The 26,216-nt window shown below is 60.6% G+C and overlaps 1 protein-coding gene and 2 long non-coding RNA genes across 5 annotated transcripts; 1 reads left to right on the top strand and 2 right to left on the bottom strand.

The window, feature by feature from the left end:
- Positions 1-3,324: 3,324 nt before the first annotated feature.
- Positions 3,325-5,210, bottom strand: LOC123778351 (uncharacterized). The gene is made up of 3 exons (XR_006775913.2): positions 5,135-5,210; positions 4,466-4,544; positions 3,325-3,934 (listed from the first exon to the last, which is right to left on the bottom strand). It is a non-coding gene; the product is annotated as an uncharacterized LOC123778351 (long non-coding RNA).
- Positions 5,211-5,527: 317 nt separating this feature from the next.
- On the top strand, positions 5,528-25,747 carry ATG2A (autophagy related 2A). 2 transcript variants are annotated; one of them, XM_045775470.2, is made up of 41 exons: positions 5,528-5,809; positions 7,900-8,062; positions 8,173-8,325; positions 8,477-8,579; positions 8,995-9,130; positions 9,271-9,369; positions 9,675-9,771; positions 9,860-10,024; positions 10,131-10,271; positions 11,041-11,278; positions 11,362-11,506; positions 11,603-11,695; positions 12,130-12,288; positions 12,397-12,640; positions 12,998-13,094; positions 13,217-13,376; positions 14,024-14,166; positions 14,251-14,390; positions 14,498-14,658; positions 15,353-15,503; positions 15,598-15,797; positions 15,900-15,980; positions 16,190-16,296; positions 16,389-16,481; positions 17,470-17,540; positions 17,767-17,843; positions 18,420-18,584; positions 18,728-18,854; positions 18,944-19,155; positions 19,720-19,928; positions 20,194-20,329; positions 21,809-22,015; positions 22,157-22,258; positions 22,339-22,423; positions 22,520-22,652; positions 22,739-22,811; positions 23,013-23,095; positions 23,365-23,486; positions 23,631-23,785; positions 24,836-24,988; positions 25,069-25,747. In XM_045775470.2, exons 1-41 carry the CDS (start codon positions 5,639-5,641, stop codon positions 25,303-25,305), a joined length of 5,787 nt encoding a protein of 1,928 aa, XP_045631426.2. In that variant the 5' UTR covers positions 5,528-5,638; the 3' UTR covers positions 25,306-25,747. The 2 variants fall into 2 exon arrangements, with proteins under 2 accessions (XP_045631426.2, XP_045631425.2); XM_045775469.2 differs by having other exon boundaries at positions 18,420-18,590.
- Positions 17,753-25,118, bottom strand: LOC148107892 (uncharacterized). Of its 2 annotated transcripts, none has more exons than XR_015721460.1 (3): positions 25,054-25,118; positions 22,196-22,393; positions 17,753-17,815 (listed from the first exon to the last, which is right to left on the bottom strand). It is a non-coding gene; the product is annotated as an uncharacterized LOC148107892 (long non-coding RNA). The 2 variants fall into 2 exon arrangements; XR_015721459.1 differs by lacking the exon at positions 17,753-17,815 and adding an exon at positions 21,935-22,055.
- Positions 25,748-26,216: the final 469 nt, after the last annotated feature.

Below are 26,216 nucleotides of genomic sequence, written 5' to 3'. Positions count from 1 at the left end.
GGTGGCCAGGTGGTGGGTCAAGCCTTCAGAGCCCCTGGGGTTCCCTCTGGGCCCGAAGGTTGCCGAATGGGGTGAGGCTGACTAACTTGGGCCCATCCTGGGGGGGGGGCACACAACCACAGTCTGGGCCCCCCCCCAGGGCCTGCGGCAACTGCCCAGTCCTGGGGGGGCAGGCAGAGTAGAGAGGAGGATGGCTCAGGCCTCAGGTCCTTCCTGGGGGTCCCGAAGAGTCCAGTTAGGGTTCTCACCCTGGCTCTTTTGAAAATGAAGTCAGGGCAGAGAGACCAGCAAAAGAAAGAGAGAGAGCCTGTCAGTTCTTCCAGGAAAGACAGTGTGTGAGGCTGCTTAAGTCCGAGCACTCAAGTCTTCTTTTCCCTCCTACCTGGCCCAGATCCTAAATACAGGTGCAACCCCTTCCCACAGGAGCATGTCCTGCCCTTCTCCCAGACAGAAAGGTCCCAGGTTCCAAAACAACCCCTCTTGGGATGGGGCCTATCCCCCAAACCAGCCTCTACCTAGAATGGGGAACCCCATCCTCATCCCTGGCCCCTAACAGAACGGGCCACCTTCTGCTCCACTAATCCAGGCCACCAGCGACTTCCCCAAGAATGGGGGCCCTAACCCCACGCTACCCCTCCCTCCTAAAATCTGGCAACCTCCTCCACCTCAGCTCCTCCTTCCTCACCCCCCAAACCTCATCTGCCTCCTGGTGGGGGGGCACTCACTTCTCAGAAGCCCAGACTTCCGTCCCCGACCAGCGGGGGGCTGCGGGTGGGGAGGGGGCGACTGTTCAGTTCTCCTTCGCCGCGGTTCCGCTCCGGGCGCTGGCTCTGGGTGGCGGCGCTCCTGGGTTCTCTCTCGGGCTCCGGGAGAGCCGGAGCATACCCCCAGCTCAGCCCCAAGTCGGGGTGCAGGCGTTCGGCGCGCTCTGGGCTACCCCGGCGGCGTGCGGACCTCTCCTCAAGTCTTGGGACGCGACCCAGCGCGGCGCTGCACCGCGGGAGCCCCGGCTCTGTGCGCACCGGCACCCGCCGCCCAGCTGCTCAGGATGACATCAAGTCACCTCCCCCCGCCCGGCCCGCACCTCCCCGAGGGCTGGGGAGTGGAGGGGGGAGCGCTGCGTCAGGAAGTTCCCGGGGCCGCTGGGAGATGTAGTCCCCGCCGGGCTTAAAGGGGGCTGCCAGACCAAAGGGGTAACCCCTTCAGGGGCCTGGGGGCAAAGCTTAAGCAGAGTGGGATGGGGTCCATCTGAGGCTAGGCTCCTGCGTTCTAGAAAGGAGACTGCATAGAAAGAGAGGACTCTGGAGTCTGCACCAGGAAGCTGGGGGTGATGCCAGGACCCTGGCAGGGAAGAGGCCCAGTGCTATACCAGGCCCAAAGATTTGGCCTGCTTCATCTGTGCCCCAGGCATTCCACCCGCTGGGGAATCCCACCCTCACCCCAGAATGGCCAGACACTTCCGAACGCACTTGGAAACGGGCACTGAACTGGTTAATAGTCTGCAGTGAGCCAGTGCCTGCTGGGAGAGGTGTGGTGCACCCAAGACTGCTGGGAAATGCAGTCCGCCCTCAGGCCTGCAGTCCCCCTCCCATCCCTTGCTGTCTATGGTGACATCATGGTCCGGGGTTTAAAGGGCCAGCCTTGGAATGGCAAAGCACCCGAACAGGAGGTGCTCCCTGGCACTGCTATCCCACCCCAGGTGAGCTGGCTTCCCTGGACAGACCTCCAGTAGCCCGTCTGGGCCCTAAGATGTGATAGTGGGGTCTCTTGTTCAAAACTCTACTGCAGGGCATCCAAGGTAAGGGTTGGGATCCCAGGAATTTGGCATTCTGGACAAAAGTTCCCGACCTACAGTCTTGGGCCTCCCTCTTAGGACCCTGGACCCCAACACCCCTTATATCTCTTAATGCCATCCCCTACGCTACATTGTGAAATCTCCACCCAGAAGTTTTGGCTGGATGAACAACTAACTGGTTCATGTAAACAGCAGGAATGGGCAATGAGACTTGGACGCTGAGGTCAGGGAGGGGACTGGGGCCATTTTCAGAGTCTTCTTACCCTGCCTTATGCCTTGGTGACCACCCAGCCATCTTCCCTGAGAGGTGCCCACCTGCTGGAGCAACAGAAAGCAAAGGCCATAGTTTAGCGAGGCGGGGGTACAGGGCTCTACACTGAAGAGCTGGCCAGCAGCCCCCCTGCTTAGAAATCTTCAGCCGGCCTTGTCCACCTGGCCCTTGATGTCCTTATCTGTCAAATGAAAACCCATAATTTTCTACTTGCCTACCTCCCAGGCTCAGAAAGTAAAAGCCCGTCCCACATCCCTGCAGAAAAAGCTGGCGGACAGCAGGTCCACAGAGACTTCTACAGCCAGGTGAGGATCCCCTGGCCCAGAAAAGAGAAGTGCTTTGCCCAAGGTCGCAAAGCTAGGACCACAGGCCTCCCAGCCTGAGTCAGGAGGGCACCAGCTCCAGCCTCCCACCCTAGGCTCCCTGGGGGCTAGTGCCCTGAACTCTGAGGGTCTCGAGGTCAGAAGGAGTGTGGAGGGTTCATGTTTTATAGAAAAGGTGTGCTCTGTCTGAGGATTTGGGGGCCTGAATGGTGGAAGACATAAGACTTCCTACAAGAAGTGGCATTTGAACTGGATCTCAAAATAGGTACAATGTCACCTGGGGGGTACTGGGTAAAAATTCTCTTTTTAAATCGTCATTATTGAGCTATCATTCACATACCATACAGTTCACCCATTTTGGCATTGTCGTTGAATGAGTACAGAATTTCGGTTTTGCAAGATGAAAAAGTTCTGGATGTTGATTGCGCAACAATGTGAATATCCCTAACACTACTGAATTGTACAGTTAGAAATGATCAAAATGGTATAATTTGTTATGTATATTTTACCACAATTTAGACAAAATGCAAAATCCAGGCCCTCCACCATGGACTGAGTCAAAAGCCACAGCCCCCAAGCTACCTTCCAGGATCCCTTCCGCACCTATCCAGAGGCCACTGAGGGAATTCCCAGAGGGGCTTCTTCTGAGTGGACCATCCTGGGAAAGGGAGAGCCTCCCCCTAGGGCCCTTGAGGCCTACAGCACCCAGTTTGTCTGTTGAGTTTCTACCTAAACTAATACAGAGAGGCCCCCAAGGGGCCCCACAAAGCCTGACTCTCCCCCCTTTTATCTCCTTGGAGAGGAGCTATAGCCTGGGTCTTCATCCCAGAAATACCCAGGTGGGGCCCCCACACCACCTTCCCTCTTGAGAACATACCATCCTCTTTATTCTGTACTTTTTTTTTTTTAACATTTTTATTTATTTATTTATTTGACAGAGAGAGAGACAGCCAGCGAGAGAGGGAACACAAGCAGGGGGAGTGGGAGAAGAAGCAGACTCCTAGCAGAGGAGCCCGGTGTGAGGCTTGATCCCAGAACGCTGGGATCACGCCCTGAGCCAAAGGCAGACGCTTAACGACTGAGCCACCCAGGCGCCCCTATTCTGTACTTTTTATTCTCCCATTCAGCTCCTGCTCCAAGGCCCCAGCCAGGTTGTGGAACAACTATGTCCTTAGAGCTGGTCTTCTGTGGATCTCATGGTACACTGGGAGAGGCAGCAGGAAAGACTTTTGTGCCCCTCTGAGTCCTGTTTATTCCTCTGCTGTGGTGCAGACGCTGTGCTGTGCAGCTTGGGAAGCTGGCCCAAGAAGCAGCCACCCCAGACTGGGGGCCTCGATACTGGGAATGGCTCTGTGTTCCCAAGCTTTGTACATGATGCCCCCCATTCTCACAGCAGGGGAATGACCGCCTCTCTCAGTGTGGACATCAGGACAACTTTTCCTAGACTCCAGAATACACGCTTCTGTTCCCACTGCCTTTGGGAGAAGTGATGTTTGTTCATTCACTTGCTCCATAGGCTCTTAGACACACAGCCTCAGTTCTCTCCTGTAAAATGGGGATATTAATAGTACCTCCCTCCAAGGGTGTGGTGAAGAGTAAACGAAGTAATGCCTATAAAGTGACAAGCCCATGGCCCAGGACATCACACAGGCTCAATTCATGGTGTCTATCTTTAATAAACTTTAGTTATTATTAATTTAATAAACATGTGATGAACACAACACTGCCCCTGGCCTGTCATGGGGAAAGGCTGATCTTTTGATTAATTCCACAAGCATTTTCCTGTTAGCCTGCCTCCTTGAATGGAACCTTCCCAGGGCTGCCCCAAATTCTCTTTTGAGGTTGTTCCTTAGTCCCTTCCAGGTAAAGGAGCTGTACCACCTACTAACTGAATCCCAGGTTACAGGGGATAAAAAGCTCCTGGGGAAACAGTGACTTGCCTGAGGCCACACAGGACTGGAATCCAGGTCCCTCCCCCTCAGGCCGGGGTGGTTGCCCTTGCTTCAGGCTGACTTTTAGCATTAGATTGCAGTGGAGTTCCCCTCCCTAGTAAGGCTAAAATAGGATAATAATCACCTGTGCGCATCCTTTCAATCACCCATGATGTAAGAGGGCTTGGGTGACCAACCGTGTTAAGCAGGAGTTGGCAAACTTTCTGTAAATGGCCAGAAAACAATTATTTGAGGCTTTGCAGTCCCCCCCCCCCCACCTTGCACCAAGTGCTCAACTCTGCTGCTGTAGCAAGAAAGCAGCCCGACAGTACCTAACCCAGGGCGGCTGTGTTCCACTAAAACTTTATGGATACACATGTGAATTTCATGACATTTTCATGTGTCATGAAATCTTATTGTTTGATTTTTTCCAACTACTTAAAAAAGTAAAAAAATAAAAATAAATAAAAAATTGTACAAAAACAACAGACCCCTGCTCAAGGGATTTAGAATCCATTCATTATTAATTTTAGGTTAGAGATAAGAAAAACAATTGTTTTTTTCAGAGAGGAGTTGGAGGCCTGACCAACTGCGGAGAGAAGGGAGGGTGGGTAAGTCTCCTGATCAGCATTCCAGGTGAGGAGTGGTGAAAAAAGATTTCCTTGGTGATGGACTTAGAGCAACCTTTATAAATTTGCTTTTCTTATTTGTAAGATGGCCTTCCTAGCTGTAAAATCGCCACCTTAGAGGATTATAAGGGGTGAATGAGATAAAAGATGGTAAAGCGTTTTGTAAAATGCAAATGCTTACTCACTTAATTGTCTCTACGACGCGTGCTGGAGCTCTCACACAGACTCAGTCCTCTTCGAAGCTTCCTATTACGTTTGATAGGACACTGTCCCTTTAAATTCTCCCCAACTATCTCAAGGAGGTAGAAGAGTCAGCACATGCGCATTCCCCTGCGGGGCTGGCGCCTCTAGCCCCAGCCTTCTCAAGAGCCCGTAGAAGGGAGGGCAAAGGTCCGCCCACACAGAGTTTTTACGCAGGCGTAAATCAAGATTAGGAGCACTATATCATGCTGAGAGCCCGATCCCTTTTTCGTGCTCGAAGACTCCGCCCCCCGCGGCCAATCAGTAGGCCTCGCCCTTTACAATGGCGAATGGCAGTGAGCGTGGGGGGCGTGGCTGAGGGTCCGGGGGCGCGGCCTGACGCTGAGAGAAGCGGCGGGGACAGCCGGGGGCTCTAGTGAACAGCGAAGCCGGACGGGGATCGCCGGCGGGCGGCGAGCGGAGGCGGCCTGGGCCCGGCGGCCTCCGAGATGTCACGATGGCTGTGGCCATGGTCGAACTGTGTGAAAGAGCGGGTATGCCGCTACTTGCTGCACCACTACTTGGGTCACTTCTTCCAGGAGCACCTCAGCCTGGATCAGCTCAGCCTCGACTTGTACAAGGGCAGCGTTGCCCTGCGGGATATCCACCTGGAGATCTGGGTGAGGAACGAGGCCCGAGATCGGGAAGGGGGGGTGGTGCGCAGAGACCTGAGGATCCCGGCTAAAGGGGTCAGGCTGGGGGACCAGGCAGAGGGCGTGGAGAGGCCATGGGAGTCAGGCCTTTTCCAGGCGACTGATCGTCTTCAGAGCCAGAACCTGGGTGGGAAGGGGTTCCCTGCTTCCACTTCACAGTAGGAGAAACTGAGGCTGAGGAGGGGGGTGTCACTTGTCTGGAGAATGCCGGAATAGGCACATCGAGTTTGGGGCCTGAGTTGAGAAGAGTGGTCCTCAGGGGCTAAGGAAAAGGTGAAGAGGGAGCGAAGGAACTAGGGGGCTCTGACAGGACGCGGCCAGGGCAGTGACAGAGTCGGGGCCTTGCAGCTAGCTGGTCAGGCAAGGCTGGTAGGGGTCTGGAGTCCTGCTGAGAGCACCTGTGGGAAAGGTGCTCTGACCTCCTGACCCTCTGATCCTGGGCCAAGTGGGTGGGGTTCTCCTCAGGATGTGGATGTCAACAACCGCGTCAGCTCCCGTGTTGATCAACACCTCGTGTGACTGCCGCTGCCTACTTCCTGCTTTTGGGAGAGTGGGATGGACCCAGTGGTGTTGGGGAGGGGCTTGGGAATCGGCCTCCCTTCCCGCGGGGAAGCCCTCCCCCCTCCAAAGATGGAGGGGTTTGGTTTCAGGCAGGGAGGAATAAGGTCTGGGTCAGAAGCCTGAGGAGGGGGGCGGTGAGGGGCAGTGACTCACAACTCATCTGAACTGGGAAGTTGCAAAGGAGCCACCAGCTAGAGGCATCAGGCCAGGGCTGGCCCTGGGTCGACCCCCAACTCCAGAGCAGCAGGGGTGGGCATGGGGTCAGGGGCTTCTCCATTTTCTGGCTGGGCAGACAGGGTGCTTGGCGTAAATGCAATCTGGGGCAGGAAGAGCTGAGCTTTAGGGGTAGGCCAGGACTTCCTGAGCAAATGTAGGGGCAGAGAGAGACATCCAAGCCCAGAGTTGGGGACACCTCCCGATAACCTCTTGTCTATGAATTCTAGTGGAGGCCTTTTCTGACCTCTGACTTTTAGGCTGGCCTGAAAGAAACGGCCAAGACCTCTAGGCTGCCTCTTTCTACTTCCAGTCCCAGAGAACACTCCCACCTCTCCCTGCCCTTCCCTCTTGGTGGGGGTTGAAATGGCTCCTAGAAAGTCTGCTTTCTGGGCTGATCTCCAGGAAGGGGTTCTCCCCTGGTGGAAAGCAGGTGCTTTCGTAGCCAGCCCCTCCTCCCAGCCACTCAGCCTGCAGCCCCTGCCTTGAAGACCCCAGAAGAAGCCGAGTGCCTGGGGATCCTGGGATGGGGTGAGGAGAGAGGCCTGTCTCCCAGATGCAGTCCTCACAGTACACTGAGTGATTAAACTAGTTCCTTCTCTCTAGGCCTCAGTTTCCCATCTGTGGATCTCTGGGTAAGGAGTTTCACCTTGGCCTCTCTAAGCCTTCTAGTTCTGCCATGTGTTTGTTTATTCTTGGATCCAACAAGTGTTTACTGGGAACTTCTCTGAGTGGTAGCACACAGTACCTGGGATCACACGGAGCAGGCAGGTGGGTTCCTGCCTCCAAGTAGCTCCCAGATGGTGGTGGTGCTCTCTCCCCATTGGTAACCAGAGGCTCTCAGCCTTGTACCTCAGAGAGGTACAGCTACTCCAAGTGTTTGGAGTTGGTGGGGGTCCCCTCTGACTCTGCTCAGCCCTTTGCCAGCCTCTCCTATATACTCCCCTTGAACTCCATCCTCGCACAGAGAGAATGTGGGTGCTGCCACACTCGGCTTGGGCCTTTCCACATGCTGTGCCCGTGCCTGGATCATGCCACCTACCATCCTCTCTGCCTAGCTTCCTCCTTTGCATCCTTCAGCTCCCCCCTCCTCAGGCTTTAAGGATGAAACACAATGGGCCAAGAGTAGGAATGAGCTAAAGCAATGGTAGAACTCTGTAGTGAGACGAGGCGGGGGCAGGGAGAACAAGGGAGCTCTCCAAGGTCAGAGCACACCGACAGGGAGTGTGGCAGCCACATTTCGGGTTTCCCTGAGCCGGATTTGTTTTTTTCCCTGCTCCTAGTCTGTGAACGAAGTGCTGGAGTCCATAGACTCACCCTTAGAGCTGGTGGAAGGCTTCGTGGGCTCTATCGAGGTGGCCGTGCCCTGGGCTGCGCTGCTCACCGACCACTGCACCGTGCACGTGTCAGGCCTCCAGCTCACGCTGCAGCCTCGCCAAGGCCCAGGTGAGGGCAGGGCAAGGCTGGGGGTGAGGGGGGGCAAGTGGTAGGAGTAAGCCTGAGCTCCCAGGAGCTGACTAGGCCTGCCTCTCCTGAGACCCTCTTCCTACTCACAGGGCCAGGGGCTGCCGACTCGCAGAGCTGGGCCTCATGTATGACCACGAGCCTGCAGCTGGCTCAGGAGTGCCTTCGGGATGGGCTGCCCGAGCCCTCTGAGCCACCACAGCCCCTGGAGGGACTGGAAATGTTTGCCCAGACCATTGAGACTGGTAAGTAGGCTTCTCATGGCTACCCTGCTGCCTGCCCCTCCATAGCCCACAAGACAGGGGCCCCAGACAGCCGGATGGCCACACTGCTGCCCCAACAGGGAAACTCCGCCTACCTCTTCCAACTAGCCCGAGACCCCTTTCCACCCCTCAGTGCTGCGAAGGATCAAGGTGACCTTCCTGGACACTGTCGTGAGGGTGGAGCACTCACCGGGTGATGGGGAGCACGGTGTGGCAGTAGAAGTCCACGTGCAGAGGTAGGGGCATGCGCAGAGGAGTGAGCTGGGGTGAAGGGGGGGTGAGGGGCTGCTGGACGGTGTTGGCCCTGCCCCAGCCCCTAACCCCAGCTTGGGCTCCTGGGAAATAACAGGGCAAATCTTGGGTGGGCCTGGGCAGTGGCTGTGGTGGGAGGGAGACCATATTGTGAGCCTGGAGTTGTGTCCAGGGGCCAAGTGGTACAGGCCCAGGGTGGCCGGGGCCCCGCGGATCAGGTGACACACTGAGGGTCTGAAGAGCAAGGGCTGACCTTGGAGGTCCAGGATGGCCTGGCTGTGATGGGACAGCTCTGCTGGCCAGACTGTCTGGCCCCAGGCCCCTAGAACAGAGCACTGTGTGGGGAGAGGGGCTCCAGCCTGGGGTGGCTGGGGCGAGGGCTGATCCTACACTCGCCAGACTGGAGTACTGTGATGAGGCAGTGCGGGACCCAAGCCAGGCGCCTGCGGTGGACGTGCACCAGCCTCCTGCCTTTCTGCACAAGCTGCTGCAGCTGGCAGGGGTCCGCCTGCGCTTCGAGGAGCTCCCCCCACAGGTGGGCTATCTCTGATCCCCACAGTCTCTTTCTCCTTCTAAGCCCCGTCTTCTCTCCTGTCTGCCCCACCACACCCCATCCCTTCTGACCATCTCTGACCTCATCTCGACCCCTTCCCTCCTGTATCCTTTTGCCTCTAGGAAGATCCCCCGAAACCCCCCTTGCAGATCGGCAGCTGCTCAGGGTATATGGAATTGACAGTGAAATTGAAGCAGAATGAGGCCTTCCCAGGCCCCAAGGTGGGTCCCCAGCCCCTGTGGAGGAGGGAGTGTGCCCCATTTCAGAACACTCCTCAGCAGTGCTGACCTCCCCCGTATGAAGCAGGCTCATTGAGTGGGGGAAATTACTGCCTTCTTGGTGATAAAGAAATAGGCTCAGTGGTCAGGTTGTGGCCAGGGTCACACAGCTACTTGGTGACAGAGCTTAGCCTCGCCACTGGCATCCTACCTCCTCTGGGTGAGGGCAGGCGAGCGATGGCTCTCCGAGGGCCAAGGTAGCAGGTGCAGCCTCCATGGTTGGCCCCTCTGGCCCCTTCTGTCCCCAGCTGGAGGTGGCTGGACAGCTGGGCTCCTTGCACCTGCTCCTGACCCCTCAGCAGCTCCAGCAGCTTCAGGAACTGCTCAGTGCCATGAGCCTTGCAGGTGAGGCCCCTGGGCCCTCCACGGGACAGGATGGCTGGGGAGGGGTCAGCTAGGCTGGACCGACACAAAGAAGTGGCCTCCTCCACAGACCCTGACGGCCTGGTTGACAAGCTGAACAAGAGCCGCCCGCTAGGTGCTGAAGACCTGTGGCTGATCGAGCAGGACCTGAACCAGCAGCTGCAGGCAGGGGCCGTGGCCGAGCCCCTCAGCCCAGAACCCCTTACCAACCCTCTTGTCAACCTGGACAACACTGGTGGGTGTGGGGCCAGACCTGGCAGTTGCCCAGGCAGCTGGCCTGGGTGCAGGAGTCACGGGGGCCGAGTGCGGCTTTCCCTGACCTCCCCTGCCCTGGCCCACAGACCTCTTCTTCTCCATGGCGGGCCTCACGAGCAGTGTGGCCTCAGCCCTCTCTGAGCTCTCCCTCTCGGATGTAGACCTGGGATCCTCTGTGCACAGCGACATGGCCCCCCGCCGGCTCTCTGCCCATGCTCACCCAACTGGTGAGTGCTCCCGGGGCAAGAGGAGCTGGAAGAGGCCTCGGGGCCCAAGTGATGTCATGTGCATGCAGGCCTCCAGCGATGCTTGGCTGTCTGCTGTGGGTGGCTTGGTTCCCTGGGGAGGCTCAGGGGAGGCTGGTAACACAATGGATAGAGGCCTGGTTTCAAAGTCCGTGATCTTGGGCCAAGCACTTAAATTCTTGGAGACTCAGTTTCCCTTTCCGTAGAAAGGGGGTAATAAGATCTGCCCTTGCCAGGCGCTATGGTTGGGCCGGTGTTTATTGAGAGATTATGTGTCAGGTGCTGGCCTGGGTGCTTTTTTTTTTTTTTTTAAACATTTTTTTAAAGATTTTATTTATTTATTTGACAGAGATAGAGACAGCCAGCGAGAGAGGGAACACAAGCAGGGGGAGTGGGAGAGGAAGAAGCAGGCTCCTAGTGGAGGAACCTGATGTGGGGCTCGATCCCATAATGCCGGGATCACGCCCTGAGCCGAAGGCAGACGCTTAACGACTGTGCCACCCAGGCGCCCCTGGCCTGGGTGCTTTATCACTGTAGTTCTTCCAGCTCCTTGAGGGGGTTGGGTTGAGCCTAGGCTCAGTGTCTGGCGTAACGAGGCTCTGTGTCAGCCCTGCCCGGCCAAGCGCATGCCAGAGTCACAGTCCATCTGGGCCAGGGCTTTTCCCAGCCCCCAGCCCAGTATCTAACCATCCCTCTACCTGGGGTACCCACACGTTCTGGGAAGTCCCTGGTGAAATCTCTGTCCTCTCAGGCAAGACGGCCCCCACGCCCCTCCCGGACACCCTGCGCCCTGACTCGCTGGTGAAGATGACCTTGGGGGGCATGACCCTGACCTTGCTTCATACGTCTGCCCCATCTTCCGGACCACCTGACCTCACCACCCACTTTTTTTCGGAGTTTGATGCCACCAAGGATGGGCCCTTCGGCTCCCGTGACTTCCACCATCTCCGACCGTGCTTCCAGAGGGCCTGTCCCTGTAGCCATGTCCGGTACAAGCCCAAGGCAGGGGCCCAGGGAAAGACTCCCTCAGCCCCCCAAGCCCGACCTCTGATGCCCAGCTTCTCCCTCGCAGGCTAACGGGGACAGCCGTGCAGCTGTCCTGGGAGCTGCGGACCGGCAGGGGCCGGCGGACGACCAGCACGCAAGTGCACTTCGGGCAGCTTGAGGTGCTGGAGTGCCTATGGCCCAGGGACGCGACAGAGCCCGAGTACACAGAGGTGAGGGCCAAGAGCAGGTACGTATGTGGCAGGGGCCGCAGCTTGCGGTGGGGGTGCCGGCTTGGCCTGACTTTCACCTCCTGTGTCCCATCCCAGATCCTGAGCTTCCCCAGCAGCCCAGGTTCCCAGGCCTCAGCTCGGCCCTGTGCCCACCTGCGTCATACACAGACTCTCCGCCGGATGTCCAAGGTAAGCCACCCCAGCCCGTGCCCAGGGGCGCTTGGCTGTTTCCTACCCCACCTTTCAACCTCTGCTAGGACCTCCCTGCTCGCACCCTCCACCCCCTTTGCCCGTGTCCAGTTAGAGCCCACCTCCCGACCTGGGAGCCCTTGAAGACAGCTGGGCCCTACACAGACATCCTGTTGGCCTGGTTGGCCCTTCCCTGGCTCATCTTGGCAAACCCCTGCAGGTCTCCAAATATGGGGTGGCTTTTATTAAACAAACATGGTCATCTGTCTTAGGCATTGTGGTGAGGATCTCCAGGTCCCCTGCTCAGGCTTTCCTTCACACCACCCAGGAGGGCTCTGTGTTTTGTTTTTGCTCAAGGGCTCAAGGGGGTCCCTTCCCATCCTGCCCTCACCTACCCCACAGCCCTCGCTGACCTGAACACCCTCCCCCCGCAGAGCCGCCCCCGGCGCCCCGCTGCCTGCCATTGCCACTCAGAACTGGCCCTGGACCTGGCTGATTTCCAGGCAGATGTGGAGCTGGGGGCCCTGGACCGGCTTGCTGCCCTGCTGTGCCTGGCTACCATGCCCCCTCCCGAGCCACCTGCTGGCCTCCTGGTAAGATAGCCAGCTGGGGCAGGGAGCTGGCGCGGGCCCTCTGGCTCACAGCCGCAGTGGCGGGGCCCTGGCAGCGGTCTGATTCCCCCTGCCCCCTCCCCCCTGCAGACAGAACCCGCACCAGCTGCCGAGCAGCAGACGGTGGTGCGGCTGTCGGCACCCCGGGCCACGCTGCAGCTGCACTTCCCCATCGCCGACCTGCGGCCCGAGCGGGACCCCTGGGCAGGCCGGGCTGTGCGGGCCGAGCGGCTGCGGCTAGAGCTGAGTGAGCCCCAGTTCCAGTCAGAGTTGAACAGCGGTCCTGGTCCCCCGGTCCCCACCCGCCTGGAACTTACCTGCTCCGACCTGCATGGTGAGAGCCCCGGGGGGACGGCACCCAGGGCAAGGCCTCAGGCCTCTGGGAGAGGTGGGCCCAGGGCTGCGGAAGGGACTGAGTCACAGTCGGGTCAGACTCCGGCTCAAGCCTCCCCAGCTCCATGAGGCACCAGCATTGCCCGTCTCCAGGCTTGTGCGAGAGTGGGTGGAGTGGACCCTTGATCACGGGACTGCTGCAGACTGGCTGTGAGGGAGGGCGCAGGCCTGTAAACGATAAAGACAGTCACCAAAGGACAGGGTGGAGGTTCCAGGCCCCCACTAACCCCACCTCCCACTAGGGAAGAAATGGGGAAAGGCAGCAGCGACGACCCCCCACTCCTCCTCATCCTTCCAGGCACTTACGAAGATGGAGAGAAGCCACCCATCCCCTGCCTGCGGGTGTCCAAAGCTCTGGATCCCAAGAGCCCTGTGCGCAAATACTTCCTGCCTCAGTAAGTGGGGCTCTGGAAGGGTCGGACAGGAGAGGAGCGCTTTGCTACTGAGGCTGGCTACTAAGGTGGGATCCGGGGCTGGAGGGGCCTTGCGGGCCAGTGACAGGCCTGTGCCCTGGCAGGGTCGTGGTGACGCTACACCCCCAGCTCAGCAGTGCACAGTGGGAGGTGGCCCCTGAGAAGGGAGAGGAGCTGGAGCTGTCAGCCGAGAGTCCCTGTGAGCTGCGGGAGCCTGAGCCCTCACCCTTCTCCTCCAAGAGAACCATGTACGAGACGGAGGAGGTGAGGCCCTGAGCCCGGGGGAGCCCCTCGGTGGCTGTGGGACAGGAGGACGGGACCACCTGGGGTGCCAGTGATGTGACCGGACACCAGCGAGAGTTTTTGTCTCCCATCGTCTTAGACCAGCGGGGGTCAGAAGCACCCCCGCTCGTGGGGCCTGGGCGTCAGGACACTGGTGAGGGCAGGCCCCGGACGGCACAGGTCCCTGATCGGGATGATCAGAACCCCATCCGTTGACACTGTGTGTTCGGACCTCAGGATCCTCTTCTCTGAAGGCGATGAGATTTGAGTTGGACCCAGATGGTCTGGGTTTGAATCCAGGCTCTTCCATCTGTGGCTTGGTGCTCTTGGAACTGGTCTGATCTCAGAGTTCTACACAGATGAGTTTCCTCGTCTTGAAAGTGGATACAATGATCCGTGTCACAGGTTTATCACGAGGATAAAGGAGTGGACACACGTGAGGTCCTCCTGCATAGCAGGGTTAGCACGCAGTCAGCGCGTCACACGAGCTGGCTGTCATCCATCCCAGCACAGAGGGGCTCCTGTGAGTGAACGAGAGTGAGTGAATGATAGGAAGTCAGGGTCTGATTCCTGAGCCAGTGACCCACCCTGACAACTCTCAGATGTCTTTCCCCCCCTCGTCCATCTAGATGGTGATTCCTGGAGACCCAGAGGAGATGAGGACCTTCCAGACCCGGGCCCTGGCGCTGTCGCGCTGCAGCCTGGAAGTGCTCCTGCCCAGCGCCCACATCTTCCTGCCCAGCAAGGAGGTCTACGAGAGCCTCTATAACAGGTGGTGACTCAAGCGGGTAGGGGGAGCGTGCGGAGGGGCTGGGCTGGGCCACCCTCACTGCTGCTGTCCATCCACCTGTCCCAGGATCAACAACGACCTGCTCATGTGGGAGCCTGCGGACCTGCTTCCTGCCCCTCACCCCGCCGCTCACCCCCCTGGCTTCCCGGGCCCCTCAGGCTTCTGGCATGACAACTTCAAGATGTGCAAGTCAGCCTTCAAGCTGGGTAGGAGGGACGCCCCAGCAGGGGTCCCGAGGCCACCCCAGAGCTGGGCAGGGCTGGGGCAGCCCTCCCAGGTCTCCTTCCCACTTGGCTCCTTGATCTCACCCCAGACTCAGACTCGGATGATGAGGATGCCCACTTCTTCTCAGTGGGGGCATCAGGCGCTCCCCAGCCCCCTGCCCCCGAGTCCCCAAGTCCTCGCTCCCAGAGTACCTTCTCTACACTGGTGACAGTGCTGAAGGGTCGGATCACAGCCCTCTGTGAGACTAAGGTGAGGGCAGCCCTGGGGAGGTGAACCCCGCTGACTCCAGCGCCCCCCAGCCACCGTTGGCAGGAGAGCAAGACCAGGGTGAGAAGCTCCAATTTGGGAATCTAGGAAAAGAAACCCCAGTGTTGCTGAGAGGGGTCTGTCCAGCCAGCAGCACCCACCCACCACCCACTGACCCACCTGTGCCTCCCCAGCCATCCCAACACACCCCGTGCACACGTGTTGTACGTAAGGTGCCATACTGGGGGTCCAGATGGGCACTGTCTCATGCCGGAGGGCAGATAGGGCAGGGATGACTCCCCTTCTGGCAAAAGAGACAGGTGATGGGGCACCTGGGTGGCTTAGCCAGTTAAGGGTCCAACTCTTGATTGAGGCTCAGGTCATCTCAGGGTCCTGAGATCAAGCCCCAAATCAGGGTGTACACCAGGCACGGAGCCTCGTAAGATTCTCTCTGTCACCACCGCCCCCTGCAAAAAAAAAGATTCTCCCTCTCTCCCTCGCCCTCTGCCCCTTCCCCACTCCCTCTCTAAAAAGGAAAAAAATAAAAAAAAGACAAGTGCTGTTCTAGACCTTCAGCAGAGTCTGGGTAGAGCGAGAGCTGGTCCTACTTAGGCCTGGGCTCCAGGAGGCCACCCCCCCTGAGGGCTCGGGGCTGCCAAGTGCCCTGGGGAGGCCCCGCCACATGCTCTGTCTGCAGGACGAGGTTGGGAGGCGGCTAGAGACCTCACACGGGGAGCTAGTGTTGGACGTGGAGCAAGGCACTGTCTTCAGCGTGTCCCAGTACCGAGGCCAGCCGGGGCTCGGCTACTTCTGCCTGGAAGCTGAGAGGGCAAGGCTCTACCACCGAGGTATGAAGGGAGGGGACCTGCGGGAGGGATGGGGGCCCTGGGTGGTGGGAGCGGCCAGCCAGCTCGCCAGGGGTCTCACCAGCGCCCTCCGCAGCGGCTGTGGACAACTACCTGCTGCCCAGTCGCCTGGAGCTGCCCAGCTTTGCTCCCCCGGCCCAGCTGGCCCCAACCATCTACCCTTCAGAGGAAGGGGTGACCGAACGGGGAGCCTCGGGCCCCAAGAGCCAGGGCCGGGGTCCCCACATGCTGTCCACGGCTGTGCGCATCCATCTGGACCCCCACAAGAATGTCAAGGTACAGCAGTGCCTGCTTCTGGTCTACCAGTTGGCTGGGGCAGCTGCCTCCCTGGTGCCTGGTGGGCTGGGCCCCACCGTGCTGACTGTGCCCCACCTCCAGGAGTTCCTGGTGACACTGAGGCTCCACCGGGCCACCCTACGCCACTTCATGGCTCTACCAGAACAGAGTTGGCACTCCCAGGTGAATGCAAGTAGTGTGGGCAGACAGGCCTCTGCGCTTGGGGGGAGGCCAGTTGAGGGGCCTGGGCTGGGCCAGAGCTGAGTTCCCCGCAAAGCCCCTGGGCAAGGGGTATGGTAGCAGCTGATGGGCATGGTGGGGGGCTGGGGGGGTGGTTAGAGGAAGGAAGAGGCCCCTGATCCTCACCACCTGTCCTGTCCTGGCCCCCAAAGCTGTTGGAGTTCTTAGATGTGCTTGATGACCCAGTGCTGGGCTACCTGCCCCCAACCGTCATTACCGTCCTGCACACTCACCTGTTCTCCTGTGCCGTGGACTACAGGTACCCAGGCTGGGTGGGCCAAGAGCCAGGGGCCGGGGGCAGGCTCTCATGTGTGAGGAGCCCGCCCTAGCGCATGTGTGACCCCCTGCCAGGCCCCTCTACCTCCCTGTGCGTGTCCTTGTCACCACTGAGACCTTCACCCTCTCCAGCAACATCATCATGGACACCTCCACTTTCCTGCTCAGGTAGGCACCACCCCCACCCAGCTCACTTCCCACCCCCCCAAACTGGGCTGCAGCTGCTACTGCCCCAGGGTCCTGCCTACCTGCTGTGTGTCCTCAGGCCAGTCTCTGAGCCTTCCTGTACATTTGGGTGATGACCCCTCCCTCAGGAATGAGATTTGATTCCACCTTCTGGGACCACAGTTTCTCCTCATTAGAGCCTTTAAAGCATTTGCGCTCTCAACCTGGGCGTCTTGCTGCCATGCTTGTTCTAGGGATAGGAGGGTAACAGGTGGCATGCGATGCCTTTGTAGTATGATTTAAAACTAGCAAACAATCTGAATGCCCTCAAATGACAACTTGAGTCAGTAAACGTGGCTTACCCAACCATCAAAGTCAAGTTGAAGAACGACATTGAAAAACGTGAGAGATGCCATAACGCAGCATGTACCGAGAAGCCCGAGGTAGAAAGCTCTACATGGTGCTGTTGTTTTTAAGATTTATGAAGGTTTATTTGTATACATGTCTGTGGCTTCACAGATAAGATGAAGAAAATGCATATGGCGCTTTTCTCAGAATTTGGGTTTAGGGACTCTGATTAGAGATTATTCCTTTCTTGTTCCTGTGTTTTAAAATATCTTAAAGGAGCTTTGTTATGTTGCCATTAAAATAAAGACTTACTTTGAAAGAATGATGAATGCTGTGGGGGGAAGCAGGACACTTCCCTCCTGGGGCCACGGAGGAGTGGGAAATACTTGGAGAGTGCTACCTGCCCTCCGACCTAAGCGAGCACGTGCTATGTCGGGCCTGCGGCCCAGGAGACAGGCCCAGTCTCCCCAGTGTACAGACAAGAACACCGAGGCCAGAGAGGACCCAGCGCTAGTTTCTTGCGGGTTTGGGACCCCTTGTGGCTGCCCCTCTGCCTGTCTCTCAGGGCCCCCACCCCTGTGGCTCCCATGGAGCTGCCGCCTGCAGCGGCTCCTGGGCCCTTCTCAGCCCTGTTCCCCACCAGGTTCATCCTCGATGACTCAGCCTTATACCTGTCCGACAAGTGTGAGATGGAGACCCCGGATCTGCAGCGAGGTGGGCAGGCCCTGGACTGGGCTCCCTCCCCTCTGAGGGCCCCCAGCCACACCCAGAGCAGCCAGCTGTCCTCACCCCGCTGCTGGCCAGTTCTTAGCACGCACATACGTGTGCACGCACGCAACGGCCGCATTTAGATAAACGCCAGATTCTCCGCGCTGGTGGTGGGCCAGGCGCTGGGCGTGAAGAAGCAAGCAACTGGAACGTCTCTTGCTTTCTGCTTCAGATTATGTCTGTGTCTTGGATGTTGATCTTCTGGAGCTTGTGATTAAAACCTGGAAGGGGAGCACCGAGGGCAAACTGGTGAGTGTTGCCCAGAGTCCCCCAGAGCCAGAGAGTTCAAAGGGCCGAGGGAACCTTCAGGGGATCGCCCCTTCCCCTTGCACTGTCTCCTCCCTTCTGCTCCCTGGGCCTGGGCTCAGGTTCTGGTCCCTGCCTGCCCTTCTGAGCTGGGCTGTGGTTCCTGGCCCTCCTGGGAAGGGCGAGACGCATCCTGGGCGTCCCCTCATATGAGCCGCACCACTAGGGGGCAGCTGCAGCCAGGGCAAAAGCAGGGCCTCCGGAGTCCATAGGCCTTTGTGGGGCCTGCTTCCTCCTCTGTAACATGGAGATAACAGCCCCCCCCCCCGCCGCCCCCAGCCAGGCTGAGGTGAACGATGAATTACTGGGCACTCGAATGCTTTCCCGCGGGGAGCGCGCTCCTGCTTCCCTGGGCAGCCCTGGGCGAAGCCGCTTTCGCTCTCCGGGCTCAGTTTGCTCCTTCGTTCAGTGGAGCTGTTGGGCAGCAGGCTGACCAGCCCGGGGAAGATCTGGCCGGGTCCTATCTGTGTGTGGCGGGGATGACGCCTGGGCTGATGGGGTGCCCCCCCCGCCCCCCAGAGCCAGCCGCTGTTCGAGCTGCGCTGTTCCAACAACGTGGTACACGTGCACAGCTGCGCAGACTCGTGCGCCCTGCTGGTCAACCTGCTGCAGTACGTGATGAGTGAGGGCGACCTACACCCCCCTCCCCGGCCCCCCAGCCCCACGGAGATCGCCGGCCAGAAGGTACAGGTGAGGCCTGGCCCTACAGGCTACTGGAACTCTGCCAGGCCCACTCCCCGGCCGCAGCCCCCAGCACCCTGGCATTGGAGGGGGGGGCGCCCCTCCTTCCCGTCACTCATTTATGACTCCTCCCCTGCCTGGCACAGCTCTCTGAGAGCCCTGCCTCCCTGCCCTCCTGCCCCCCGGTGGAGACAGCCCTCATCAACCAGCGGGACCTGGCCGACGCCCTCTTGGACACTGAGCGCAGCTTGCGGGAGCTGACCCAGCCTTCAGGTGGGGTGCAGGGGTGTTTTGGGGCCAGGGGATGCAATCAGGCACCCAAATCGCGCATCCCCCGCAAAAACTGGCGTCTCTCTCCATAGGTGGCCCCCTCCCTCAGGCCTCGCCTGTGTCAGTCTACCTATTCCCAGGTGAACGGAGTGGGGCCCAGCCCCACTTGCCCCCTGTTGTGACCCCCGCTGGCAGCTTGGGGTCCCGCTCAGAGGCCAAGGAAGATGAAAAGGAAGAGGGAGATGGAGACACTCTGGACAGTGACGAGTTCTGCATCCTCGACGCTCCTGGCCTGGGCATCCCGGTGTGTGGGGGGCAGGCTGGGCAGGGCCAGGATGTGGTAGGACGGGGTGGCCCCCTTCTGCACCCTTGTAGAGCCCATGCTGCTGGAGGGGTCGGAGGTGGTCTCTGTCGCTGGGGAGGCGGGTCTGGGTCCGTGGCTGTTTCTCTGACTCTGGGCTTTGAGGAGCAAGTGGATTTCCAGAGGAAGAGAGAGAGAATGGCATCCAGGGTAGAGGGACAGGACATCGAGGGGAGGCAGGAAGAGGAGCGGGGTGGTTAGCAGTAGGGGCAGAGAACCATTTGACTGCCAGGGTGCTGACCAGCTAGCCCCCAGGAGCCAACGGGAATGTCACATGCAAGCAAGACCCAGGCCCAGGGAGACAGGGCTGGCAAGAGCGTGGGGCATTTAGGGGTCCCCCCACCCCCGGACAGAGCACTCTGACACAGTTTGTGGATTGGGGCCCAGGAGAGTCATCTTTTGTCAAAAATGGGGGAGGTGTGAGGATGGGGAGGAAGCTGGGAGAGGCTGGCCTGGACGGGGGAAAGGCATCCGTGCATGTAGGTTCACTCGGCCCCCTCCCCACAGCCCCGAGATGGGGAGCCTGTGGTGACACAGCTGCATCCAGGCCCCATCGTCGTGCAGGACGGGTACTTCTCTCGGCCCCTGGGCAGCACGGACCTGCTGCGGGCGCCGGCCCACTTCCCCATGCCGACCAGCCGTGTGGTGCTGCGGGAGGTCTCGCTCGTCTGGCACCTCTATGGGGGCCGGGACTTTGGCCCCCACCCTGGCCACAGGTGAGAAGGACGGGGTGCAGGGGGCAGCTATGGCCGTGGGGCCCACCCACCAGGAGATGGGGCCCGGGCTGGGGGGAGGGGTGCCAGCTCTGACCTTCAGCTGCTGATAACCTTGCACAGAATCCTTGCCTCAGTGGCTCCGTTCTTCCTCCTTCCTTGCCCCACCCACCTCCCCGGGAGAGGCTTTCCTGCCCTGGGCTGAAGGGCCCTCTCTGACGGGAAGGGGGTTCCCCCGAGTCAGCTTGTCCCCTGTCCCTCTTTCCAGGGCAAGAGGCAGCTTCATGGGCCCCAGGGGCTCCCCTTCCCGCTGCTCCGGCCCCAACCGGCCCCAGAACTCTTGGCGTACCCAGGGGGGCAGCGGGAGGCAGCACCACGTCCTCATGGAGATCCAGCTCAGCAAGGTGAGCTGGGGGCTCAGCGTACAGAAAGCCACCTGGGCGGGGGACAGGGCGGGCTCTCCCATCCCTGGCACCCAGCCAGCACTCCACCATGGCCACTTAGCTCCGGTCCCTGCTCGGGCACCAACTCCCCAAGTGTTTGCGGAGCGGTGGCTATGCCACCCCCCTGGGTGCAGTTCTAGACGTTGGAGGGAGCAGTGAGCACGGCAGACAGAAGCCCTGCTTTCCCGTCACATGTGTGGTGGTGGAGGGAGCCACAGAAGATCTGTGTGCTGTGGAATGGGATCAGTGTTTGGGGAAGGTGAAGCAGGAGGGGGACAGGGAGCACTGGGGATGATAGCAAAGTCCTCTTGGGAAGGTCCCGTTGCCACAAAGACCTGCGGAAGGGGGCAGGAAGAGGGTTTCAGGCAGAGGGCACAGCGCAGAGGCCACGGGCCCGGAGCATCCCTGCCGTGTCTGGAGCCACGGGGCCGGCGGGACCGCAGCCGGGCTAGGAGGGGGGCCGTGGGGGCCATGTGGGCCATGGGTCTGACTGGGAACCAGGCTGCCTACGGCCCCGCAGGCCACAGGACAGTTGTGGCTTTTACTAGAGTGAGTGCAGTCAGCAGGAGACGGTGGCCACACAGGGTGGCGGCAGCCGCAGAGCTAGTGACAGTGGTCCGGTTCTGGAGAAATCTGGATGGGGAGGAACCACAGGTTGGGTGGGCTGCCAGGCCGACCTGAGATGGTGCGGGCGGAGGTGCTGCCTCCTGAGGGTGAGCCGGGCGGGCCCTCTCCCCCAGCACACGGGGCTGGTGTGCCGAGAAAACTCTGGGGCTCTCTGCATCCTGCTGGGCTGGGGAGCCGGCACTGGGTGTGGGGGAGAGGGAAGGCCAGGGCAAAGTTCCAAAGATGAGAAAGGCCTTGACCTGCTCGAGGGTTAGGAGAGAGGCCACTGGGGCTGGCCTGTCAGCAGCAAGGTGGAAGGCGGGCTTTGGAGGGAGAGACCCACCCCTCCAGGCCAGGAGGGGGTGTTTGCAGGGGGCAGGGTGGGTGGGCGTGCGTTGTATGGAGATCCCTCTGGGTGTGTGGAGAAGGGGCTGAGGGGCCCAAGCAGGAGGCCGTCTAGGGGAGAGGGGACAGTGGCCTCCAGACTAGGTGGCGGCAGTGGAGACGACAAGTGCAGAGACTGGAGAGATGTGCGAAGGAACCGAGCCCAACGACGGCCTTGCTTGGTGACGGAGAGGCGAGAGGGCAGTGCTGATGCTTGGGGACAGGCACACGGGGGTGGGGGGCTCTTAGGTGACAGGAGAGAATGGGAGCAAGTAGATTCAGGGAGAGATTCAGGTCAAGAGCTCAGTGTGCCAAGTGGAGTTTGAAATGCCTCTGGGACAACCGTGGGGAGGCAGCCAGGTGGGGGGCTGAGGTAGGGCTAGGGGCAAGAAGGGTGGCCGGGAGAGGCAGGGCCCTGCATCCCCGGCTCAGGCCTCTGCTTCCCCGCAGGTGAGCTTTCAGCACGAGGTGTACCCGGCAGAGCCCGCTGCGGGCCCTGCGGCCCCCAGCCAGGAGCTAGAGGAGCGGCCGCTGTCCCGCCAGGTGTTCATCGTGCAGGAGCTGGAGGTCCGAGACCGGCTCGCCTCCTCCCAGATCAACAAGTTCCTGTACTTGCACACGAGTGAGCGGCTGCCACGTCGTGCCCACTCCAACATGGTACCGGCCGCCCCCGCCAGCCACCAGGGGGTTGGAGAGCCTGGGAGGATGCCAGGGCTCAGGCAGGCCTGGATGAGGGCACAGGGTGGACGCAGGGGCCCAAGGCCCAGCGAGTACCCAGAGCTTGCCCTCTGCCCCCAGCTCACCATCAAAGCCCTGCACGTGGCCCCCACGACCAACCTCGGTGGGCCCGAGTGCTGTCTCCGCGTCTCGCTGATGCCCCTGCGGCTCAACGTGGACCAGGTGAGCAGGCCAGTCAGGAACAGAGCCTGCGGTGGACCCCACTGCCTCTGGGCCTCGCTGACCTGCGCCTTCCCCGGCAGGATGCCCTGCTCTTCCTCAAGGACTTCTTCACCAGCTTGGTGGCCGGCATCAATCCTATGGTTGCGGCGGAGACGTCCGCTGAGGGTGAGAGGCTGAGCCGGGACTGGAGGGCCCGGTCCTCCCGCCTCCCACCTCCCAGCCGTGCCTGGGCCCATTCCCCCTCTGTGTCCCCCACCCTAGCTCGCCCTGACCCCCGAGTCCAGCCCAGCAGCCTCCAGGAAGGGCAGCCTGAGGACGCAGAGGTGACCGGCTCCCGGGAGGCCGCGGGCGGTGGACACGGCTCCCCTGCTGAGCAGCAGCCCATCTACTTCAGGTAGGGCTGAAGGCGGAGGGGTCCTCGCCCGGGCTGCGGGGGCGGGGGCGGTAACCAAAGGCCCCCTCTCCCTGCTCCCCGCCCAGGGAGTTCCGCTTCACGTCTGAGGTACCTATCTGGTTGGATTACCATGGCAAGCACGTCACCATGGACCAGGTGGTAAGTGGGGCTGTCACGCGGCATGGCCGCATGGGCCATCCCTCTCGGGGAGCCCCGTTCTGCCCACGTGTGGCTTAGTCTGCTGGGGGCTGCGGCTTGCGTCCAGGCCGTATTGGCTGCCGAGTCGGTCTCTAGGGGCTCGGACGGGCTGGGCGGTGCCTGTCCTGAACTGTGTAAAGCCCAAGCCATTCTCTTCCCCAGGGCACTTTCGCTGGCCTCCTCATCGGCCTGGCCCAGCTCAACTGCTCCGAGCTGAAGCTGAAGCGGCTTTGTTGCCGACATGGGTGCGCCCTCTATCCCCTCCATGCCCCCCCCCCAGCCTCTCTTCAGGGTCCCCTATCTGCCCTTGGCTGTATCCTGACCGGTTGTGTGGCCTTGGCCAAGTCATCATTCCTCTGGTGCCTCAGTTTCCACTCTGTAAAGTGGGCACAGTCACCCTTTGCACTGGGCTGGGGGGCTGCTATGGAGAGTGTTGGGGTACCTCGGGTCCTGGCCCCATGACCCTCAGTGTGTGGCTCTGCCCCTGTACCTTCCTCTCCTCTCCCCTTCCCAGACTCCTGGGTGTGGACAAGGTGCTGGGCTATGCTCTCAACGAGTGGCTGCAGGATATCCGCAAGAACCAGCTGCCTGGCCTGCTGGGGGGTGTAGGCCCCATGCACTCAGTTGTCCAGCTCTGTGAGTAGCCGGCTGTGGGGGCTCTGGAAACTGCTCTGACCCTTAGGCAGCCTAGAAGCTGCCCCGGGAGTAGGGGGAGGTCCTAAATCAGGGTAGGTGCAGGCCACACAGCCTTGGGCATCTCTGACAACCCCACCCCTGCAGTCCAAGGGTTCCGGGACCTGCTTTGGCTGCCCATCGAGCAGTACAGAAAGGATGGGCGCCTCATGCGGGGGCTACAGCGGGGGGCCGCCTCCTTTGGCTCGTCCACGGCCTCAGCCGCGCTGGAACTCAGCAACCGGCTGGTGCAGGCTATCCAGGTGAGTGGGCACCTGCTTTCAGGCCAAGTAGGGCAGGGAATTTGCTCCACGGACCCCGATCGGTCCCCAAAGTGCTACTGAGTATGGACAGTCTGGGTGTGCGATTTCATTTTATGAGACACAGTCACGGACGGGAGAGGCCCAGTGACCGGCCTGAGCCCGTAGCAACTCCTGGGAGCATGGGTGCCCTGCAGCCTTTAGCCCACCGTGCGTCCGCTCACGGCCAGCTCTTGAAGAGGAGGGAAGGGGGTGTGGCTCTGTTTACAGACAGGAAGGCTGAGGCACAGACCGGTGCACACTCACTCAGGCCCCGCACTTTGCTAGGCCAGGCCAGGTCCCCAGGGAGGCCCGGGAGTTGTCCTGCGAGCGGCTGTAGCTCAGTGCCGTGGACTCGAGTAGGAGGGCGAGGATGGGCCGGCCTTTGTGGGGCAGTCACAGCAGGTAGGGGTGAGCGTGCAGGTGCGAGGGGAGCTCAGTGCTTCTGGGATCTGCATGCCCAGCCCCTTGCAGGCCGAGGAGGCTGGAAGGATAAGCAGGCCCCAGAGAGCCCCCCAAAGGCACAGCTAGGTGGGGAGGCTGGGTGGGAAACGAGGGGCAAAAGGAGCAGAGGAGCCAGCGTCAGAAGGAAGATCAGAGTCGGTGGGGGTGAGCGAGGGGAGCCCAGCACGCTGCCAGGGGCTCCCCTGGAGCTGGCAGGGCCAGACCAGGTGCAGGGGAGGGGAGACGGCGCACTCGGTCTCGAGAAAGCTGCACGTGCGGACCTCATAGATGGGGCAGGTACAATGCGGTGGTCCACACAAGGAGGGATTGGGGTCCGGAGGACATGAGGAGAGTCCCCTCGGGAGGCATGCCCTCCACCCGAAGCCCCCTGACCCGGGTGCTGGAAGCATTGGCAGGACCCCAGGAGCAGCACCATAAAAGCGTGAGCCCCCCCCCCCGCCACCCCGGGCTGGCCAGGGGTTCCAGCATGGTCCTCTGGGGCTGGCTTGGGGGCTGGGTGTGTGTGCCCGGGCTGGCTCCCCTCATCTGGTGCCCTCCGTGTCCCCTCAGGCCACAGCTGAGACCGTGTACGACATCCTGTCCCCAGCGGCGCCCATCCCCCGCTCCCTGCAGGACAAGCGCTCTGTGCGAAGGCTACGAAAGGGCCACCAGCCTGCTGACCTCCGGGAGGGTGTGGCGAAGGCCTATGACACGGTTCGAGAGGTGCTGATCCCCTGCCCTCCCCCCCAGCCCCACACCCACCTCCCCACCCAAAGCCCTGCACTGACCTCCAACGTCCACAGGGCATCCTGGACACGGCTCAGACCATCTGTGATGTGGCTTCTCGGGGCCACGAGCAGAAGGGGCTGACGGGCGCCGTGGGGGGCGTGATCCGCCAGCTGCCCCCAACCGTGGTGAAGCCCCTCATTCTAGCCACAGAGGCCACGTCCAGTCTGCTCGGAGGGATGCGAAACCAGATCCTTCCCGACGCGCACAAGGACCACGCTCTCAAGTGGCGCTCGGACGAAGGCCGGGACTGAGCACCGGGTGCCCCGGACCCAAGGGCGCTGCTGCCCATGTCGCCCAGCCGGCCCCGGTGGCGCCTCGGCTCCTGCGCCTCCCCAGAGCTTCCGGCCCACAGCCAGGCGGGCCCTCGGGGAAGGACCTGGAAGGACCCTGGCTGGCCCACCCTGCCAATCGCTGTGAGAATGAGGCCTCCCTGCCTGGGGCCTTGGCCCCGTCTCTGCACTTTTCCTCTGGGGAGAAAGGACACTGCCTCCACCACTACCTGGGCCCACACTGCCGCCTTGTCCCAGGACGGAGGCTTTTGGACCCTCAGACCCCAACCCCACTCAGCCAAGTGTCTTTCTGTGTCTGGGGGGAGGTAGGGGACAGACACTGTGTGGTTCAATGTTATTTTTAAGCTCCTTGAGCGTGTGGGTCAGTATCTGCATGACGTGGAATAAACTGTCCCCACCGCCAGCCCCTTGTCCTGTGTACCTGTGCTGCCCCAGCCTCAGCCTTGACCTTGGCTCTCACCCATGTCCCCACCTCTGCACCCAGCAGCTCCCATGTTACCACCAGGGGTCACCACACCCGCCCAGCAGGTTGAAACTGGCCCCCAGCTACCTGTCTGCCCCTGCAATCCTTCCCCGGCTGCCCGGCCTCTGCGCTGTGCTCTGCCATTCCTGGCCCCACTTCTGTGTGGCAGGAGCTGTGTGAAGTGGGGGAAGAGGAGGCCTGGAGCCCACCTCACCCAGACCGTGTTTCTTGGCTCTAGCCCAGTAAGAGCCCAGGATCCAGCCTTACCTAGGGCCGGGTGTGAGGGGACAGCTAGAAGACACTGGACCAGAGCAAAGGGTCAGGTTGTGGGCTGCCCCACGAAGTTTTCCCTGACCATGTGGTCTGAGTCTACGTGGTTGGTCTCTGAGCTGCAGGTCCCTCCTGGTAA

Source organism: Ursus americanus, chromosome 24 (genome assembly GCF_024610735.1).
Source record: "Ursus americanus isolate L20-20 chromosome 24, mUrsAme1.1.p, whole genome shotgun sequence".
NCBI classification, from domain to species: Eukaryota; Metazoa; Chordata; class Mammalia; order Carnivora; family Ursidae; genus Ursus; species Ursus americanus.
This window is presented reverse-complemented; position numbering and strand designations above follow the sequence as displayed.

Bases quoted from the DNA above. Each gene is read 5' to 3' on its own strand.
- ATG2A (XM_045775469.2), top strand. From the start codon at position 5,639: ATGTCACGATGGCTGTGGCCATGGTCGAACTGTGTGAAAGAGCGGGTA. The intron at 10,025-10,130 runs GTGGGTGTGGGG...CCTGGCCCACAG, and splicing joins TGTCAACCTGGACAACACTG to ACCTCTTCTTCTCCATGGCG. The intron at 22,812-23,012 runs GTAAGTGGGGCT...TCTCTTCCCCAG, and splicing joins ACGTCACCATGGACCAGGTG to GGCACTTTCGCTGGCCTCCT.